We start from the raw sequence: 16989 nt of genomic DNA on the forward strand, positions 1-16989 counted from the left end.
GTTTTGATCTCTCCACATGTTCAATATTTGACACATTAGTTATTTCAACAACATGCTTATTTCGCACTTTCTGAGGTAATTGCCTGGCCGACATGAACATGGTTAAACTTCTTGGCATGAAAACACGGGCTGCGACACTTCCTCCTGTCAGTATGTAGGTCTTAAATAAAATAAAAATTAAAAACTGGCCATGTTCTTTAAGTCACAGTTCTCATACACACTGCTTATGGGATCTGCCAGAAAATATCCAAACAACTATGGCAGAGTTAAGAAAATAACCCACACAATATTACATCACCATCAGTGACCTGATGTGATTCTGAGCAGATTTGATCCAAGCTTTCATTTATTTTGTTTATGACAAGTTCAGATTCTACCTCAAGCAACGTCTATATCTCTTTATGGTTTTTGAATCTCATATAAGCATTATGACTCATAATTTAAACATTTTTCACAAGTTAATCCTCAGTTTAACATAACATACATAACATGTAGATAAACAAGTACAGCTGAACACGGCAGAAAATAACATACTCAACATACTCAAGTACTTTTCTGTACATGTAGTAAGTGTTAAGGAGGTCAGTAGTCAGACAGTCTTCTTGAATTCATGATGGTGGATTATTGTGATTGTAACTCCATGTAAATAAGTGATAACCCAGACCTATATACCAGAAACTCCAGCTAAAATGTCTTTGTTTCCACAAAAGCGTGTCCATTTGACCCACAAAGAATTAAACGTAGAAAACATCTGCACTCAGTGAAATCAACCTGTAACACTAAAGGTAGATCATGTACAAAAGTCTTCAAAATATAAACAGTACAGAACAATACATTGTAACCCATTGTTGTTTTCAATGGGCCACCTTCAGTGGACAGAATGATGTTCATTTACACCAAACTCTACCCCCTGTTGATGTACTCCTTTTATTAATTAATTAATATTGAAGATTAATTGAGGCAAGGATGTAGTTGTAATTGTCTTAAATTGTAGTGCATAAAGTAAATATTTGAACTGAGATTTAAATGTTTGGGTGTTTGAGCCTATAACCTACCAATGGTTTGGGTCTAAACCAAAAGAACACAAGTCCAGGTGTGGAGCAGCTCTGACCTGGCCTCACAGGTGGACAGAGAAGAACTTCATCAGACTCTCGTAGCTCAGGAATGTGACGGCGTTGACGGGGAAGGCCCTCAGACTGTTCAGCAGCAGTCCTTTGAAGAGCACCCTCACTCCCTCCTCTCTCACACTCACTCTAATGCAGTGGAGGAATCCTCTGTACTCCGGCCCACCTGCCCCTGACATTTGAAGTCTGGATTTTATGACGTCCATAGGTGTGGCCAGACACCAGCTCGTCACGCCCGCCACGCCACCAGCCACTAGCACTGCGAAAGTATCTGTAAAACACAGAATCAGGGTTTAATTGCCAGGTAGATTTTCACCTACGAGGAATTTGTTGTGGCATACAGTGCAGCGAAAGAAATGTGCATGAAGGTATACTGTACAAATGTTGATAAAATAAAATAAATTATGCCTATGGGTGGACATTTACAGAATAGTAGAGAATATACAACATTTTTAAAATGCAGAAGGAGCACTGCACCAAACATCGTGTTGACTGTCCGCGGCGCCATCGAGTTGGTGACAGTGGCACAATCTGGATTTTCACAAAGACACCAGTGCCCTGCAGCTCATGTCAGGCTAAAAATGATGCAGTGATAGAGCTGTATTTTAAATGACCCTCAAAGGTCTCCTGGACCTCTGTGCCCCCCGTAAACTACCGTTGTTGGGTATTTCTCATCATCAATCTGCCCCGTGAATCAGTCTGAAGTAGGGATGTGCCAACACTAGTATCAGTATCTGGCCTGATACTTGATTCAATCACTCGTATTCAAAAACATGTGCTGATCCATGTTCATTTGTTTATTGGAACATGTAGTGCTGACATTTTAAGTCAATCTTTGTTTATTGGGAAGCAGGAAGCAGTGTTTTCATTGAAATGCACAAATGGTGCAAAAGCTCTGCTCACTTTCTGTTCCGTTGGCTATGTTTACCATGCAGGACGTTGTATGTATTGTATCCCTAGTTTTACTGCTGCATGTGACTCGAGTGTCAGTTTAGGGACTTTTTGTTTAATATGGAACAATTTGTTTCCATTTGGACTGAAGAAGCCTCCTAATGGAGAAAATACAACCGGCTGTAAGACAGACAACAGTTACGTCTCCCTCATGTTTTCGTCATACAGCAACAGTTTAGGACCAGATACTGTAGCTTTATCTCTGACCTGAATCTTTGCCAGTGGCCGTCAGAGCTTTTCTCGTGAACTCATACGGCAGGAAGTAGAGTCCAAAGCAGGGGACGTCCCTCAGGATGTAGGGCACGCCTCCTCTATACAGACCACGCACTCCTTCGCCCTTCAGGATTACAGCAACACAATGAACCGGTCCACGGTATCTCTCAGAGGATGTTTGACCCTGCAGGCGGACCTTCACCAGGTCAGTGGGTAAACTAGCAAATACCTGGAACAACATCAGAGACTCATTCCTCCCAGTCCAAGTCAGCTCTTCATGTAAACCAATAAATTGTTTTTTTATTTGGAGAGTACATTGGAATAAAGATTTGCTAACCTGCATTAACCCTGAGAAACAGCCAGCAGCCAAGACTTGTGCATTGGATGCTTTTTTGCTTTTGTCCCATCCTTGAGTCAGATAATGTAAGGCGTAACTGTAAGAGCCAAAAAGAATGGAGTTGATGACACCAGTTGTCATCACAGGAAAGGCCATGCCTTTAAAGAAGCCGTGGAACTGAGGGAACAGAAGCAGATTAAACAAATGAGTGGACGTCAGTGTATCACAACAAACTGAACCGTATCAACCAGTCAAAGCAAGGCAAAAAGGAGCTTAAAACAGTTCATAGTTAGGAAAGAAATCCAAACAACTAAGCAGGAATTCATTTAACATTAGACACAGTCAGTACAATTGGGTAAGAACTTGGCAAAAAGCCAAGCATTTATCTAAAAATGAGAAACTATTGATTAGCATCCAAAGCTAAAACAGTGAAGATACCTAAAGTTCAGAAATTTGTAAAAGTTACATTAAATATCTAAAGTAGTAAGCATTATACATGAGTTCATCAAAAAGTCAGCATCTATCTGAGTATAGAACATTATCCAATGTTTATGAACAATAACTAAATATACTAACTTCTTTGTTAAAATTATAAACTGAAATGCCATCCATCCATTTTCATCCGCTTATCCGTTACCGGGTCACGGGGGCAGCAGTCGCCATCCAAATCACATTGCACCGTACCAACCCCCCTAACCTTCCTGCAGGTGGTGAGTCCACTGGAAGGTACCAACCGCCCTAATCGGGATTCGAACATGCCCAGGAAGTGAACCCTGGGGTTCCACACCAATGACAGAGACATTGCCTCTGGGCCAACGCGCCACTAAACTGAAATGAACTGTAGTAATCTTTCATTTTAAGCCGTGCCGTCTGACATAAACTTTGAACTTTGTTTTACTGTAATTCATTTTATTAAGACATCTTTTTAACAAGGCTAGTCGCCCCCTTGTGGCTAACTCTCAGTACTTTTTAAACCATACGGTAACCCCGAGACTCTTACCCCTTCATGACGGTAGGTTTTAGCCACACAGTGAAATATTCCTTTATACACGGACTGTGTCTGAAGTCGAACCTGTAAATGAAACATGTACGGTGAAAAAACAGCTGGGTGTAGTCACCGCAGTAGGTCATACATTTACCTTCACAGTGTCTAATGGATATCCAACCGCTACTCCCAACGCCCCTGTTGCAGAAAAACCACAGAAATGAATCTAACCTTCAGTCACACCACTAGTACTATCGCCACTGCAGTGTTTGTATCCACACACCAGATATTTTAGCTGTGACCAGTACGTTTACCTGAAATAGTCCCAGCAAAGAATTCCAAAAATGGCATGTTTGATTCAATTTCATTACCTGTGAAGAAAATGATCAGAGTATTTAGTTCATCACGAACTGTTCATACACACGGAACAGAAAATATGTACACAAACAAATGTGTCATAAATGTGTTATATTAAAGACAGGCCCTGTAACAAGTGTTTTGACATTTGTGGCCCACATCTGGTATACAACATGTGGGTCAAATATCAGCCCTAATGTGACCAAACACATGGCCTACTGTGTGGGAGTGAGTGACAGGCAGAAAGACTTTCTGTGAACAACTTTAGAAGAGTGCATTTTCATAAAACCGCCATTATATTCTATGAAGGTTCTTTAAATAATCTATATCTAAACATAACCTTGTATCAATTCTTCACGGTGCAACTTGAACTACTTACCTACTCATCTACGGTTTTAATCATATAGTTTCAAACGTCCTCAACCCAGTTCCTCAGATCATGTCGTTTGATTACGGTAAGAAAAAAATAATAATAAAAAGGAAGCAAAACAGAACAAAACGCATAAAAGTTGCACACTGCAGCGTCAGACTTTATGCGAGTGCTGCAGGTCTGCTGCTGCACAGTTTTCTTGATCAATTATTGATCGAAAAACCTTTAAACAGCCAATAAACTGGAGGACTGACCCTATAAATACAGTATTTATGTAGTTTGTACACACACCGCCTTAGTCCGTGAATAAGAATCTCTGGACCTCCGACCCATTTATTATCTATTAATCAGCATTTTCCACCCTCTGCCTGTTTTATCCATTTTTTCTCATAGTAAAACCAAGCAAAACGATCTGATTATGTCCTCATCGGAGTAGATAAGGCTGACGACGTTATTTAACGTAATAACGTCAAAATCACACGTTTTCGCGTCCGACAAAGTTCGAATCCCGAGAATTCGGCCCATTTTAGTGAGAGTAAATACTGTAGCGAAAACAGAACCGAGCTGTAGAATCCATACACGTGTCAGCTGAGACAGGAACCGATCCAAGCAAGAGAATCCAGACGGAAGAAGTGGTTAGATCGGGTTAACCTTTAACCATGAACAAGTTACCAAGGGAAGGGACAGGGGAGAAATAAGAGGAGGGTGGGGGTTAGAGAGAGGGTCCTGAGTTTTTTTACTGCACTGCAGCACAGATGTGGCCCAAAAATGTAGTCCAAGTCAACTAATGTCCTGTGACTTTAACGATAGGAAATATGATCTTTTCCAACTACTACGACTGTAGTTGGACTTTGTTTCCAGCTCACATTATTTAGAATCCTTACATTTTCATACCAGGCTAAAAATCCGAGCTAAAAAGTGTTACTCTAGTGAGCTCTTTTGTTTTAGTATAATAATAATTATAATAATACAATTTATTTCATAGGCGCCTTTCTAACCATTTAGATACATGGATTTGACTGTATGATGAATGTCAAAGTCAAAGTAAACTTTATTGTCAAAAATGCCATACATACAGGACATATGGCACAATGAAATTGCAGTCCTCTCAGACCCACGGTGTTTACAACTGAACTTAATTAATTTAGTGACTATATTGTAAAAACTACCATTAAAAAGGGACAAACCCGAAAGAAAAAGAAGCAAGAAGATGGTAAAAACGACCTTTAATGAGTCAACAGCACAATCCAAATAAAATCAAATTAATAATTGGACACCTGCTGTAATGCAGAAATTAAACATTTACCATCTAAAAATATGTTTAACAGTCAGTTTGGGGCGTCACTTATACGTCATCATAAACTGACGACAATTTGCCAGTAAACATTTGGTGACGTCACCTTCATGCGCCAAAAACACATAAGCTTTTCTTTTTATGAAGTGTGCTTTAGTTAACGTGTTGTTACTTTTTGAATTTAAAAAAATGTGACACTGAATTCTCATGTTTGCCTGAACTATCACCGGAAGACTCAACGACGAACAATTAGAAGCAAACATCGCAAACAGAAGATGAAAGATTTCAGACTTGGCTGCATCGGTAACGTTAGCCTGCAGCTGAATTAGCTGTTGGGAGTATTTGATATTTTTCTCATGCGACAACCATGGCAACTTTAACAAGACAAGATATAAACTTTGGACAAGGTATGAAAACCAAAACGTTGTTGAATTGATAAGTTTTACTCGTACGGACACCGCATATGTCGGTTTTTAAACATAAGATAATATGAAAAATATGAGGAAACGACAGTATGGTAATTTGGTTAAATATTGATGCTTGTAATAAACCTAGGCATGGCTTGTTTTATTTTGATTATAGCAGTTGGTTAATTAACAACTGGTATAAATGAAAGCTACATTAAGTCATTGATCTTTGGTCCACCCTTGTCTTCGCCCTGAAAAATGATGCAGAACAACTTCGTTTTGCAATGAAGATAATTTAATTTTAAAAGCAAATTCGAATGTACTCTATTCAGTTTAGTAACGACATAGATTATCTGAGAAACGTAAAGAGTAGAGGTCAGAGAGTACTTAACTGGTTTTGGAAGTAAATGGTTTTCTCTCTTCATCGTTCATACACTAGAGCACTAGAGTTATTTTTGATTGCCTGTGTTTATGTTTTCATCTCAGTGGTTGCTGACATCCTCTGTGAGTTTCTGGAAGTTGCCATTCATCTGATCCTTTATGTCCGAGAAGTGTATCCCTCTGGAATATTTCAGAAGAGAAAGAAATACAATGTTCCTGTACAGGTACAGAGGAAATGGACCAATAAAAAAAATGTATGGTTATTTACACATTATAATGTTTTTTTATTTCTGTGTTTATTTCAGATGTCATGTCACCCAGAACTGAATCAGTACATTCAAGACACTCTGCACTGTATTAAACCACTGATTGAAAAGGTATGACACACTGTGTTGTGGACAAATGAATATCAGTATCACACAACCCCCCAAAAGATAACCAGATAATATGCTAATAATAATAATAATAATCCCATTATTTCTGACTTTTTTCTGAATCCTTAAAGTCCTGTTTTCCATGTATTTCCCAGAATGATGCGGAAAAGGTGGTGGTGGTCATCATGGACAAAGAGCACCACCCTGTGGAGAGATTTGTGTTTGAGATGTCCCAGCCTCCAGTGCTCTCCATCAGGTTTACATTATATTAATTAAAATAAAATATTAAAATGTTAAAACTGCATTACCTTTATTTTCGGTCACCAAATTCCAGCTCTTGTCTTCTGTTGTGTTGTCAGACTGTTTGTATGTTTCATTTCTTCTCCAGCCCGGACACTTTGCTCTCACATGTGGAACAGCTGTTGAGGGCCTTTATCCTGAAGATCAGTGTGTGTGATGCTGTTTTAAATAATAACCCACCAGGTAACAATTACTGTGTTACTTGACAAAACACTATGCAGATGTTCTGTACCATTATAACTTTCTTCAAATTCTTGGCCTTTTTAAAACCTACTGTGAAATATTTTTGTCTGTGGTCACAGGTTGTTCATTTACAGTCCTTGTACATACCAGAGAAGCTGCCACACGCAACATGGAGAAGGTCCAGGTGATTAAGGTGAGATTTACACAATACTGCAATAACATGTACTGGAAACACACTACACAGCACTTTTTCACTTTCTGTGTAATATTGAAATTAATATTATATGTTGAGTACCTGCAAAAGACCTTGGTGTACTAGATATTTTTAATTATGACATACCATAATTTATATATAGTATTCAAAAGATGCAGAAGTTACTTGTAAGAAAACCAGCTTGCATTCATATCACACCTCACATTCATGCATGTTCATCTTCAGGATTTTCCATGGATAGTTGCTGATGAGCAGGAAGTTCACATGAAGGAGCCCAGACTCATTCCACTAAAGACTATGACATCTGACATAGTTAAGGTGGGAACAAACTTTTTTCCTTATTTATTTATTTATTTTAGATTATTTTATTAATTAACAGTGAGGGTTCTTCCATGGATTCGGGTGTCAACTGTTGTATTACTATAAATGTAAACATCAGAATCAGAATCTCTGTTACATTATTATCTGAAGCTTTATTATCTGTGTAATAATAATAAAATGTGCAAGGTTATTAATGTATGGTCCTTCATTTGTAAAGTACTTTTTTTTTAACAGTAATGTACTGGAGCTCTACCTTTAAGCTGTGTCTTTATTTCTTTCATTAGAAAGAGCTGTCACTAGGACTGACTAACAAAATCTCAGAATCACTTGTATATATTCACATGACTTGTGATACTAAACAAGCAGGGAAGTGCTAAATTCTATCAGCTGTATTTAGTCACCAGTTAGTATCTGTGTGACTAACACTGTGGATCTGTTTGAAGCACGGGCAGCTGCTTTATGCTCTTGTGTACATAAATGATCCCTTATATTGTGCCGTGTGTTTTTTATTGGTCACAGATGCAGCTCTATGTTGAGGAGAGAGCCCAGAAAACATAGATCCTTCTCTCAGCAGACTAAACACCTGCAGCTACAGTAAATAAAGATCACCCACAATGTTGCTGCTGAGACTGTCACTGCACCACACAACAATGAGTGTTTGTGTTGGAACACATGGTATTAGTAAGAGTGACGTGTTTTCATTGGACCATGGAACATGTGTGTGAACACGACACTGCAGTTGGATTTGGATTGTTTATATTTGGATGAACTCTGTTGTTTATATGTGTACAATTCCTACCATGAACATTTTGATTGTGTGTATGTCTGTTTATAAGTGTCTCAGCAGATCAGAAATCCACTGTCCTTGCGAGAGGTGCATGTCTGTATGTATGTGTGACTGTGTGTGTTCAAAATACAAAACAATGCATGATTTTCAATTCATTTTTATTGTGATATTGAAAATGTTATAAAAACTGTTCTAAAAACTCACATTAAAAACAAGCTTGTGGATGTTAGCATATCTAACTGGGTCATACTTTTTAAAATTATAATTTTTTTAATGTAATGTTTATCTTAAATGATTATCTTGTGTCATTTTTGTTCAGAAACACTCCTCCTTAACATAACATAACAAAAGGAGTTTAAAAAAGGTTTGCTGAGCTTCCAAGTTCTTCTTCCTGGCTGCAGGACTCCACCATTAGCGGATCAGCAACTGGGAATGTAGTATCCTGTGGGGTACACAATGAAAACCAATGATGTAAACTGAAACCAGTGCAGCCAGGGCTCCTGCCGTCTTCACTGCTATTCCACTGTTGCCCTCACAAACTTTTTTGTAGAACCTGGAAATGTTAGAAAAGATGTGATTGGGTTGAACTACACTGAGTGTACAAAATTAAATCCAGGGCGGAACTAATTTCTGTTGTTGCTTCATAGTTTTCCTTCTAAACAGTTTAATAACTCACTGGATTGACGTCCTACTCTATTAAGGCAGTCCTGAAACTTATTTACATCATACACTCCATGTTTTATAAAGACAAAGACTAACTACAAACAAAGCTTTGCAGCCAGAGGCATTGCAGTAGTTGACTTCTACCACAGTAACCAGCTGTGGTACTATTAAAGTACTCTTAATTTACACACACATATGAGCGGTCTTTTCACTTTAACACATCTCACCTTGTCGTAGCAGGCTGTGAGGCTGCTACGTTCATATCTATGTCCTCATTCCAGCGGTCATACTGCACACTGCCACCTGTGTTGGAGTCCATGAGGGAATATTTTCCTGCTCAGAGTTTTGTCAGCTGCATGGAGTGACTGTTCTCACTCACTGCTTCAAAGTTCAGCCTGGAAAAACAAACTCTCACACAGTGTGATGACGTTTGACGGGTTTTAGTAGATTATAAAGCGCAAAATCACAAAACTCCAGGGTAAAGTAAGGAAGAGGTGAAGTTGAGAGTTTGCAAGGAAATAAAATCCTTACGTCTTCGACGATAAACAAGCACACAAATATGCAGTGTTGTAATAAGCCATTTGTTGTGTAACGTAAATGACGTGATTTGATGAAACAATACTAATTCATTTTAAATAAATATATTCTTTACTCACCTGAAATAGATAATGCTTAGGTCAAAAAAGCTCCGTGCTCTAAAACTTTTAAAGCCATGACTGAAACTCAGGCTGACAAAGTGTTTCTAGAGACCTTGACCCGGGTTCATGTGTTTACAGAGGCCATCATGTCATTAAGTCATTGGTTGTGTCCCAATTGTTGTCCTTCGCCTCCTCATATGACAGCCGCTCAGGGATTAAGGGTCATTCAAAGTTAGACTGTATTTCATCACATCCTGTGCTGAGAGATACCGCAAAGTCATTATGTTCAGTAGCTACCGGGGAGACAGCGCCCTCTCAGAGTTTTAGATGTAACAAAATTAAACTATCTTGGCTACCCTTTCTATTGATTTACTTACATATAATGAAGTAAAAAATATTCCTCTCACATGGTCTTTTTGATAAAATTCGGTAATAGAGTTTCTGGACTAAATTTCAACCCACCGTAGGCTAAATGTTTACTATCTTTGTTCAACCCTTGTTCGATGTCCACTCAACAGTTTCCTCAAGAGTTATCCTGGGTTAATTAGTACAGTTGTTAGCTAACTAAGATAATATTAAACCTTTAGCTTACTAACCTTTAGGTAATTTCTTTAAGATACTGCTATTTAGGTTTTGTTCTAAGGTAATGTTTTAGTCAAACCAAAAAAAATTGTACAATAAAACAATTGTTTTTACACTGTGGTTGAATATCTGAACTAAGAGACTTAATTTTGTTTCAATTTATGTGAAATAATATATAAAGTAAAATAAAGACTCCGATTAAATTAAATGTAATTATTTCATAGCGAGCTCTTATTATTATTATTATGACCAATCTAATTCTTTAAGGACATTTTGTTCTTGCTGTATTCCAGATTGATTTCCAACTCTGTCCACTAGGTGGCATCTCAAGCACAGTAGTTAAATTGACGTCATATTGAGTTCGAAACGCAGGGAAGAAAAATATTGTAAATATGAAGGTTTTTCACTGGTTTACATTAGGAGAATTTATACCGATGGGATTTCGAGATGGCCGGCTCCACTGACATCAACTGTTCCTGATGCTTAAAATTAAAAAGATTTCGATCTGGGGTGATGGAAACCACAGTTACTAGTGGGGTTGATGAATGCTCCCAAATCAGCATATTAAAATAGCTAATTTTGTTGACAATGAAGAAAAATGTTTATAATGCCTGCCATCAATATAAAGTGTAAACGTTGTTTCCTGTGGTGCAACAGCCTCCATTATCTAGTGTGGGCCTTTGCACTGACGCTCAGCTGACCTTTGGACACAACAGGCTTAACATCAAGACAGCAGAGAAAGACGTGATCTCATGATTCCCGTCCGATCAGGAATATTAGCAAAATCATATTTATAGTATCTGCCATGCTTGAGTTGGATTAATCTCAATGGATCACTTCAGAATGCCTGGCCACTGAAACAATTCTCCTCCTCGAAGGTCAGGAGACAGACCACAATGTTTTCCTTTATCTGGTCACTTGTTCCAACTTCCTATATTCTACCAGGTTGGCTGATTTTAGACACAAATCCACTGAACTGTTTCCTTCAGGGTGAGTAATTGTCCCACTTGTTTCCTCTGATGTCATCATTGCTACAGATTTCTTGTCCCTGCTGTTTTCATTGTTATAACAACTCTGTTTTTGTGACCTGCAGGACTGGTGGGTGCATGTGGAATCAATGTGTTATGCTCCTTGATGAGGGTGCACTTGTTTTTAGAAGAACAGAGGTGAGGACACCTAACGGGGTTGTTTTTTGACAGTGTAATAAACATAATGATATATCATCTGCCTATTAGTAGATAGAGGTTTCATAGTGTAGTGCATGCTTGCCTAAGACGCAGAGGGTCCTCGGTATGATCTGCAGCCATGCTTAATAGCTTTTCCTGTTGAGGCCTGTGTGGGTTGACTCATTGTGAATTGTCTGATTGTGGGATCAATAAGGGACCAGGGGGACATGAAATGTATAACCATATTGTTATTAATGTATCTCTGTTGTTCTCCCCTGACTTCACAGCTGTAAGGATAAAAATGAAAATGAATCATCAAGCAAACGCAAACCCAGACAACAACAACACAATAAGACTGGACTGAGTGGAACGGTCCACTTTTTCATTGTGACAGGTTTACTGGCTGTTGTGGGTTCTCGTGTGGCTGCCTTGGTGGTCCTGGAGTTCTGTCTTAGGGCTGTCTCAGGATGGTTATCAGCCAGACAGGTAAGACTACTCTTCTGTTATTTTATTTTGTAGACATAATGACGACAATTTGCAATATGAGCATATGTTCTGACATATTGTGCACTCTTAACTTTAACTTACAGGAGTCCAAAATATTTATACAGCAGCTTTTAGTTCAAAGCCAGTTCTCTCTGGGCTGTGCTCTGACTTGCAGCTTGCACTTTCTCCACGAGGCGGCGTCTCAGCGCTGGTTAAGCTTGCTCCTGGCAGCAGCACTCAGCTGGTTTCTTTCAAAACAGGCCACACGCCTGAAGCATCATGTCATGGCTCTGTATAAACTCCACAGCTCCCAGCGCTACTGCGGCGTCTGCATCAGCCTCCTCACATCAGGGAGCGATGTGCTGCCTGCACTGTGCAGAACGATGATCATCACTTTCGGCGTGGCTGTAGTCGCTGCTGTATCAATCATTAATCAACATTTCCTGTCTGCAACTGACGCCCTCAAGTTTTGGACACCACTGACAATCTGCTACACTCTGTTAGTGGTGTATATGCAGGGTAAGGAGCGTGATTAAACAAAGTACAGAACAGTCCTCATTTAACAATCACAAACAACATGGGTTTATGTAAGCTACATGGGTACAAAATATGTTTGAAGGCTAGCTGGGAATTTTGGTAATATTTAGTTTTATATCAACCTCCTAACCTCAAGTGTGAAACATAAAGACTACAAGGCAGTGTTTATTCATCACCTTATGTGTGCCTGTTACTAGAGAAGTCACATCACGTGTGGTTTTTATTTTGTGATAACAACACAGAGGTCAACATCCTTTCTCTCTGAATTTTCTGCATTTAACTAATTAGAAGATAAATCACTATAAATAGAGATTTGGTTTCATGGATTGCATTTGTGACATCTCTATTTGTGACACTCTATTAGGTGTAATTGACTTACACCTGTGTAATTGCATGCAAGACAGTTAACATCGACACAGACACTAGAAAATGGTGAATGAACATTCATCAATAATTACAGCATTCCGAATTTTAAACTCCTCTAAAAACCTTGCCATACATTTTCTTCATATATATTCTCTCAATGCTGTGGTTTGGCTCTGCAGAGGAGCAGCATCGACTGCCAAGCAGCCAGGTCGTTTTAAACTCGGTGGTAGTACGCCTCGGGGGATTAATGGTCCTGATGCTGACTGTTGGACGCTGGGCTGACGTGATCCACATTCTAATCTGTTTTCTGGGTGAGGCCATCTGTCTGATTCCAACCATGGATTTACTGGATGCAGCATCCTAAAAGGTGAATGAATCTTCCTGGTGCAATAGCACAAAAGGCCAAAAGATCTTCCTCCCCATTGAGACACTAAAACTGGGGCAGAATATCCTTGCATTCATTAGACTGGGTCCCAAGATGTTGCTGAACTTCTGAAACTTGTATCCCAGGTGGAAAAAGCTCAAAATCCCACGACATATTGAGGTCAAAATATCTTTTATTCAGCACACAAGGCCTACTTTGTTTTTAATAACAGCCTGCACTGTTGCTGTAGAGTTTTGAATATCAGCTATGGTGATGCAAACCAATCATGATGCATATTACCATTCATATTAAATTTTTAAAAAAGGAACATTGTATTTTACATAAACTATATATGAAAAAACATATAATAGAACTGAAAATTAGATTAATCTAAGATAACGACCAGGAAAAGATATTCTGACATTGCTTGATCATGACCTTGTGCTTAATGTGCCACATGTCCTGTGACTACAGGTTGAAGATTAAACCTGTTGTGGACCAAGATCATCGATGGCCATGAAGAAAAGAAACAACACAATGATCACTAGTAAACTGTTAAAGTGGTGGCAGTTATTATTAAACAAGATTTATACTGTAAATGTATAAGAACAATATATTTTATTTTTTCATTTAAATGTTCTAACAAAACGTATTATTGTAATTACTTTAATTAATAACCTTTCCATTCTAATTGTGTTACAGTCTCAGAGTACCTTGTTGTCTAGTGGCCTTTCTATAAGGCTTTGAGGCCTGCATTGTTATTTGAAATTTTGATCAAATCCTCATAAAATGATCAATTTCATAGTTTTAATGGGTCCAGAAACTTATAGGACATTTCAGTTATCAATTGTCAAGCCAGATTATATTTATTATGATGCTTTATCATATATGACTGAAAAATATTGGTAATATTGTATTTAAGGTTAAATGTAACCACTGGCTGGTTTTACATAGTTATTCTCACACATTATATCTCAAATGTACCATGCAAGTAAAACTAGTTAAGGTATTGAGTTGTTACATGTAAGTAGCATGGCCAAAACAAAATACTCAAGACAAAACAGATTGAATTAAGGATGTATTATCAAATTATTTTCAAATGTAAATAAGTTTTATAAAGAAGTTGTGAAAGATATATGTACTAAAGTATAGGAAAGAATGGACAGGGTAACGAGAATCTTCTTAAAGTTTTAAAAAGAAAACTAGTAGCAGAACATAGTATGAAAGTTCAATAAAAATTGATTGCTTAGTCTTAAACAGTGGCAGAAGTCAATTGTGCCAGGCCTGGTGGGTCAAACCCTGGTTTGTCATATGACACCTGCTCTAACATTTAGGGTTATTATTATTATTTTTTAGCTTATTTGGTTGTAGCTTCCTAAACAAATATACTATTCATAGAAAAGCAAGTAGGGTGTCTGACATCTAATTGTGGAAAATATGAAATAAAAATCAGAGATTACGAATGATTTAAAATTTCCTTTATTGTTAACAAATGTGTACATATTAGACAAACCTTTCCTGAATACTAGACGTTCATCACCCAAACTTTCTTATAGGTCTGCTCATTATTTGATCCTTAAAGTACAGCACATAACAGGAACAAAATAAAGCATTAAATATTTGTCCTTGATTGTGCCGAGTCATTTGCTAACCTACATCGCAATCAGCTTACTAATACACTTTTTTTTTCATATCTGCGTTTTGCTCATACCTGTCTTAACCTTAGAAACACTAGTCAAACGATTTAATACAGGTTTTTTAGTTAGATACTTTTGAGAGGAAAAGGGGAAAATGGCTGACGACAGCGTTTGTGCAGTGAGTCCCACAAAATGGCGTTAGAGAAAGAAAAGGCTGGGTTAGTGGGTTATTTTTCTGAACTTTGCTCCGTCGAACAAAGAGCATTTTATTTCCCGAAAACGTTAACTGGTTTAAGACAGTTACCGTTTCTGTTTGGAATACTTCAAAAGCATATTTTCGGCGAGACTGTCCTACTTAGTCTCGATGTGTATAAATAAATGTTTGTATTCTTGGGATAACAGAATATTTGGCACCCACGTCAAAATATATCCACATAATGACGCCGGGTTGAATGCCTTTATTGAGAGCTCAGAAATAAACATATTCCACCAGAGGATTGTGTTAGGATTTTAGTTCCATCGTGTCCGGGACAAAGAAAAAGCTTGTGGAATTACTGTGGACATATTGGCCTGGCGATCCAGTTTCCAGAATAATCCGTGCTCGGAAATCTTATAACTTTGGTGTCTTGTATGTCCACCAATGATGGAAATTGTACTCCGGTAGGTTTAATGGGTTTTGAGTATAATTCCATAGAAGGACGTACTCCACGAACAACCGGGTGTGATAGAAATGCCCGGTGAAATGGCTGTTCTCCACTCGTCCTCTTGCAGGTTTCTAGACTTTTCTGTAGGGGTTCACACATACGCAGAGCTTCTATGCTGCGCCCGCATTACCGCGCATGCGCTTACAGCACAAGGCGACAACAATATAGAAACAGCGGAGCTGCGTAGTAACAGAGCTTAACAAATAAAACCGCACTGTACCTATAACAAACTACACATATGATAATATAAATAAGATGGGGTGTTTCATCACAAAAGCCTATAAAAGTGCAGCTTTGATGTCAACAGTCCTTATCACCACTGCTCCCTTGGACTTTAGAAGATGGACTGACTTGCCTCATGTTACTTATTAGCTTAAAACAGAGCTCCGAATGGGTCAAAGTTCTTGACTAAATACACTCCATTCCATTATGCCACACACTTGATGTACAAGTAAACAAGTCTAATCTGTATTTGCCCTGACAGACCAGAAGTTTTACAAGCAAAAAGCAACAAAGACTTACTTTGAAAGATGATATTCTATTGTTACTATTTTGTAAAAAGCTTTTATGTATGTTGCATTTCTTTATTGCAAAGATTTGTGCTGAACATTAACATTAATCCTTAATTTCTCAAGTTTTACTTTTGCATTCTCTTCACAAAGTAAAGATGCTATAGCTATGTGTTATTTAATTTTGTTACCACTTAACTGTAAATATAATTTATACATTTTTATTTTATTTATTAAGAAGTTGATTTCAGACCGGTGGAAACAATTACATATACTTTGTCTATTTATATGTGTCCCCAATATTATAAATGTTTGTTATGGTAATTGTAAAAACTTAATGACAGTCGTTGCTTGCCTCTGTCAATGCATTTGCAAAGCTAAGCATAGACACTATGCTCAAACCATTCACATTCAGACACATATAGTCCAATGAGCCTTGGGCTTCTTGTTTCCTGTTGGCACATGTTCCTACTTAAATATACAAATCACATAAGATCACATGACCAAACCAGTTAACAGTGGTGTAGATTAGGTTGAGGACAGGGCATTTCTTTAAACATGTCTATCAGCCATGGACAATCTGCACATCAAAATAGAAACTGTGCAAGATAATTTGTACCTTGTAAACAGTATAACAATAAAATGCAATAAAGGACCATTCCATTTACAGAGCAGTATGTCCTTTGCAATCCCCACTGGTTCAATACACTCAATTGTTCAATTGTTCATGATATTTTTG

General features: G+C 38.0%; 3 protein-coding genes and 1 long non-coding RNA gene across 6 annotated transcripts; 2 read left to right on the forward strand and 2 right to left on the reverse strand.

The window, feature by feature from the left end:
• Positions 1 to 327: 327 nt before the first annotated feature.
• Positions 328 to 5188, reverse strand: slc25a45 (solute carrier family 25 member 45). Of its 3 annotated transcripts, XM_008318440.3 has the most exons (7): positions 4347 to 5188; positions 3925 to 3981; positions 3765 to 3808; positions 3626 to 3697; positions 2626 to 2802; positions 2283 to 2517; positions 328 to 1395 (listed from the first exon to the last, which is right to left on the reverse strand). In XM_008318440.3, the coding sequence occupies exons 2-7, from the start codon at positions 3959 to 3961 to the stop codon at positions 1118 to 1120; spliced, it is 843 nt and encodes a 280-aa protein (XP_008316662.1). In that variant the 5' UTR covers positions 3962 to 3981; positions 4347 to 5188; the 3' UTR covers positions 328 to 1117. The 3 variants fall into 3 exon arrangements, with proteins under 3 accessions (XP_008316662.1, XP_024915217.1, XP_024915218.1); XM_025059449.1 differs by having other exon boundaries at positions 2626 to 2722; positions 3626 to 3808; positions 4347 to 5184; XM_025059450.1 differs by lacking the exons at positions 3925 to 3981; positions 4347 to 5188 and having other exon boundaries at positions 2626 to 2722; positions 3626 to 3904.
• Positions 5189 to 5705: 517 nt separating this feature from the next.
• On the forward strand, positions 5706 to 8823 carry mad2l2 (mitotic arrest deficient 2 like 2). Its single transcript, XM_008318443.3, has 8 exons — positions 5706 to 6038; positions 6525 to 6643; positions 6725 to 6796; positions 6949 to 7049; positions 7182 to 7276; positions 7396 to 7469; positions 7716 to 7808; positions 8331 to 8823. The coding sequence occupies exons 1-8, from the start codon at positions 5999 to 6001 to the stop codon at positions 8367 to 8369; spliced, it is 633 nt and encodes a 210-aa protein (XP_008316665.1). The 5' UTR covers positions 5706 to 5998; the 3' UTR covers positions 8370 to 8823.
• Positions 8824 to 9058: 235 nt separating this feature from the next.
• LOC107989125 (uncharacterized) lies at positions 9059 to 10149 on the reverse strand. The gene is made up of 3 exons (XR_001760623.2): positions 9918 to 10149; positions 9489 to 9656; positions 9059 to 9151 (listed from the first exon to the last, which is right to left on the reverse strand). It is a non-coding gene; the product is annotated as an uncharacterized LOC107989125 (long non-coding RNA).
• A 1016-nt stretch (positions 10150 to 11165) lies between these two features.
• tmem82 (transmembrane protein 82) lies at positions 11166 to 15021 on the forward strand. The gene is made up of 6 exons (XM_025059736.1): positions 11166 to 11471; positions 11575 to 11647; positions 11935 to 12133; positions 12238 to 12652; positions 13216 to 13403; positions 13875 to 15021. Exons 1-5 carry the CDS (start codon positions 11378 to 11380, stop codon positions 13398 to 13400), a joined length of 966 nt encoding a protein of 321 aa, XP_024915504.1. The 5' UTR covers positions 11166 to 11377; the 3' UTR covers positions 13401 to 13403; positions 13875 to 15021.
• Positions 15022 to 16989: the final 1968 nt, after the last annotated feature.

This window comes from Cynoglossus semilaevis, chromosome 10 (genome assembly GCF_000523025.1).
Source record: "Cynoglossus semilaevis isolate Cse_v1.0 chromosome 10, Cse_v1.0, whole genome shotgun sequence".
Classification (NCBI taxonomy): domain Eukaryota; kingdom Metazoa; phylum Chordata; class Actinopteri; order Pleuronectiformes; family Cynoglossidae; genus Cynoglossus; species Cynoglossus semilaevis.

Bases quoted from the DNA above. Each gene is read 5' to 3' on its own strand.
- slc25a45 (XM_008318440.3), bottom strand. From the start codon at position 3,961: ATGCCATTTTTGGAATTCTTTGCTGGGACTATTTCAG. The intron at 2,803-3,625 runs GTAAGAGTCTCG...CTGTTCCCTCAG, and splicing joins AAACCTACCGTCATGAAGGG to TTCCACGGCTTCTTTAAAGG. The intron at 2,518-2,625 runs GTTAGCAAATCT...ATGTTGTTCCAG, and splicing joins GTTTCTCAGGGTTAATGCAG to GTATTTGCTAGTTTACCCAC.
- mad2l2 (XM_008318443.3), top strand. From the start codon at position 5,999: ATGGCAACTTTAACAAGACAAGATATAAACTTTGGACAAG. The intron at 6,797-6,948 runs GTATGACACACT...TGTATTTCCCAG, and splicing joins TTAAACCACTGATTGAAAAG to AATGATGCGGAAAAGGTGGT. The intron at 7,809-8,330 runs GTGGGAACAAAC...TATTGGTCACAG, and splicing joins TGACATCTGACATAGTTAAG to ATGCAGCTCTATGTTGAGGA.
- tmem82 (XM_025059736.1), top strand. From the start codon at position 11,378: ATGTTTTCCTTTATCTGGTCACTTGTTCCAACTTCCTATATTCTACCA. The intron at 11,648-11,934 runs GTGAGGACACCT...CTGACTTCACAG, and splicing joins TTGTTTTTAGAAGAACAGAG to CTGTAAGGATAAAAATGAAA. The intron at 12,134-12,237 runs GTAAGACTACTC...TTTAACTTACAG, and splicing joins GATGGTTATCAGCCAGACAG to GAGTCCAAAATATTTATACA.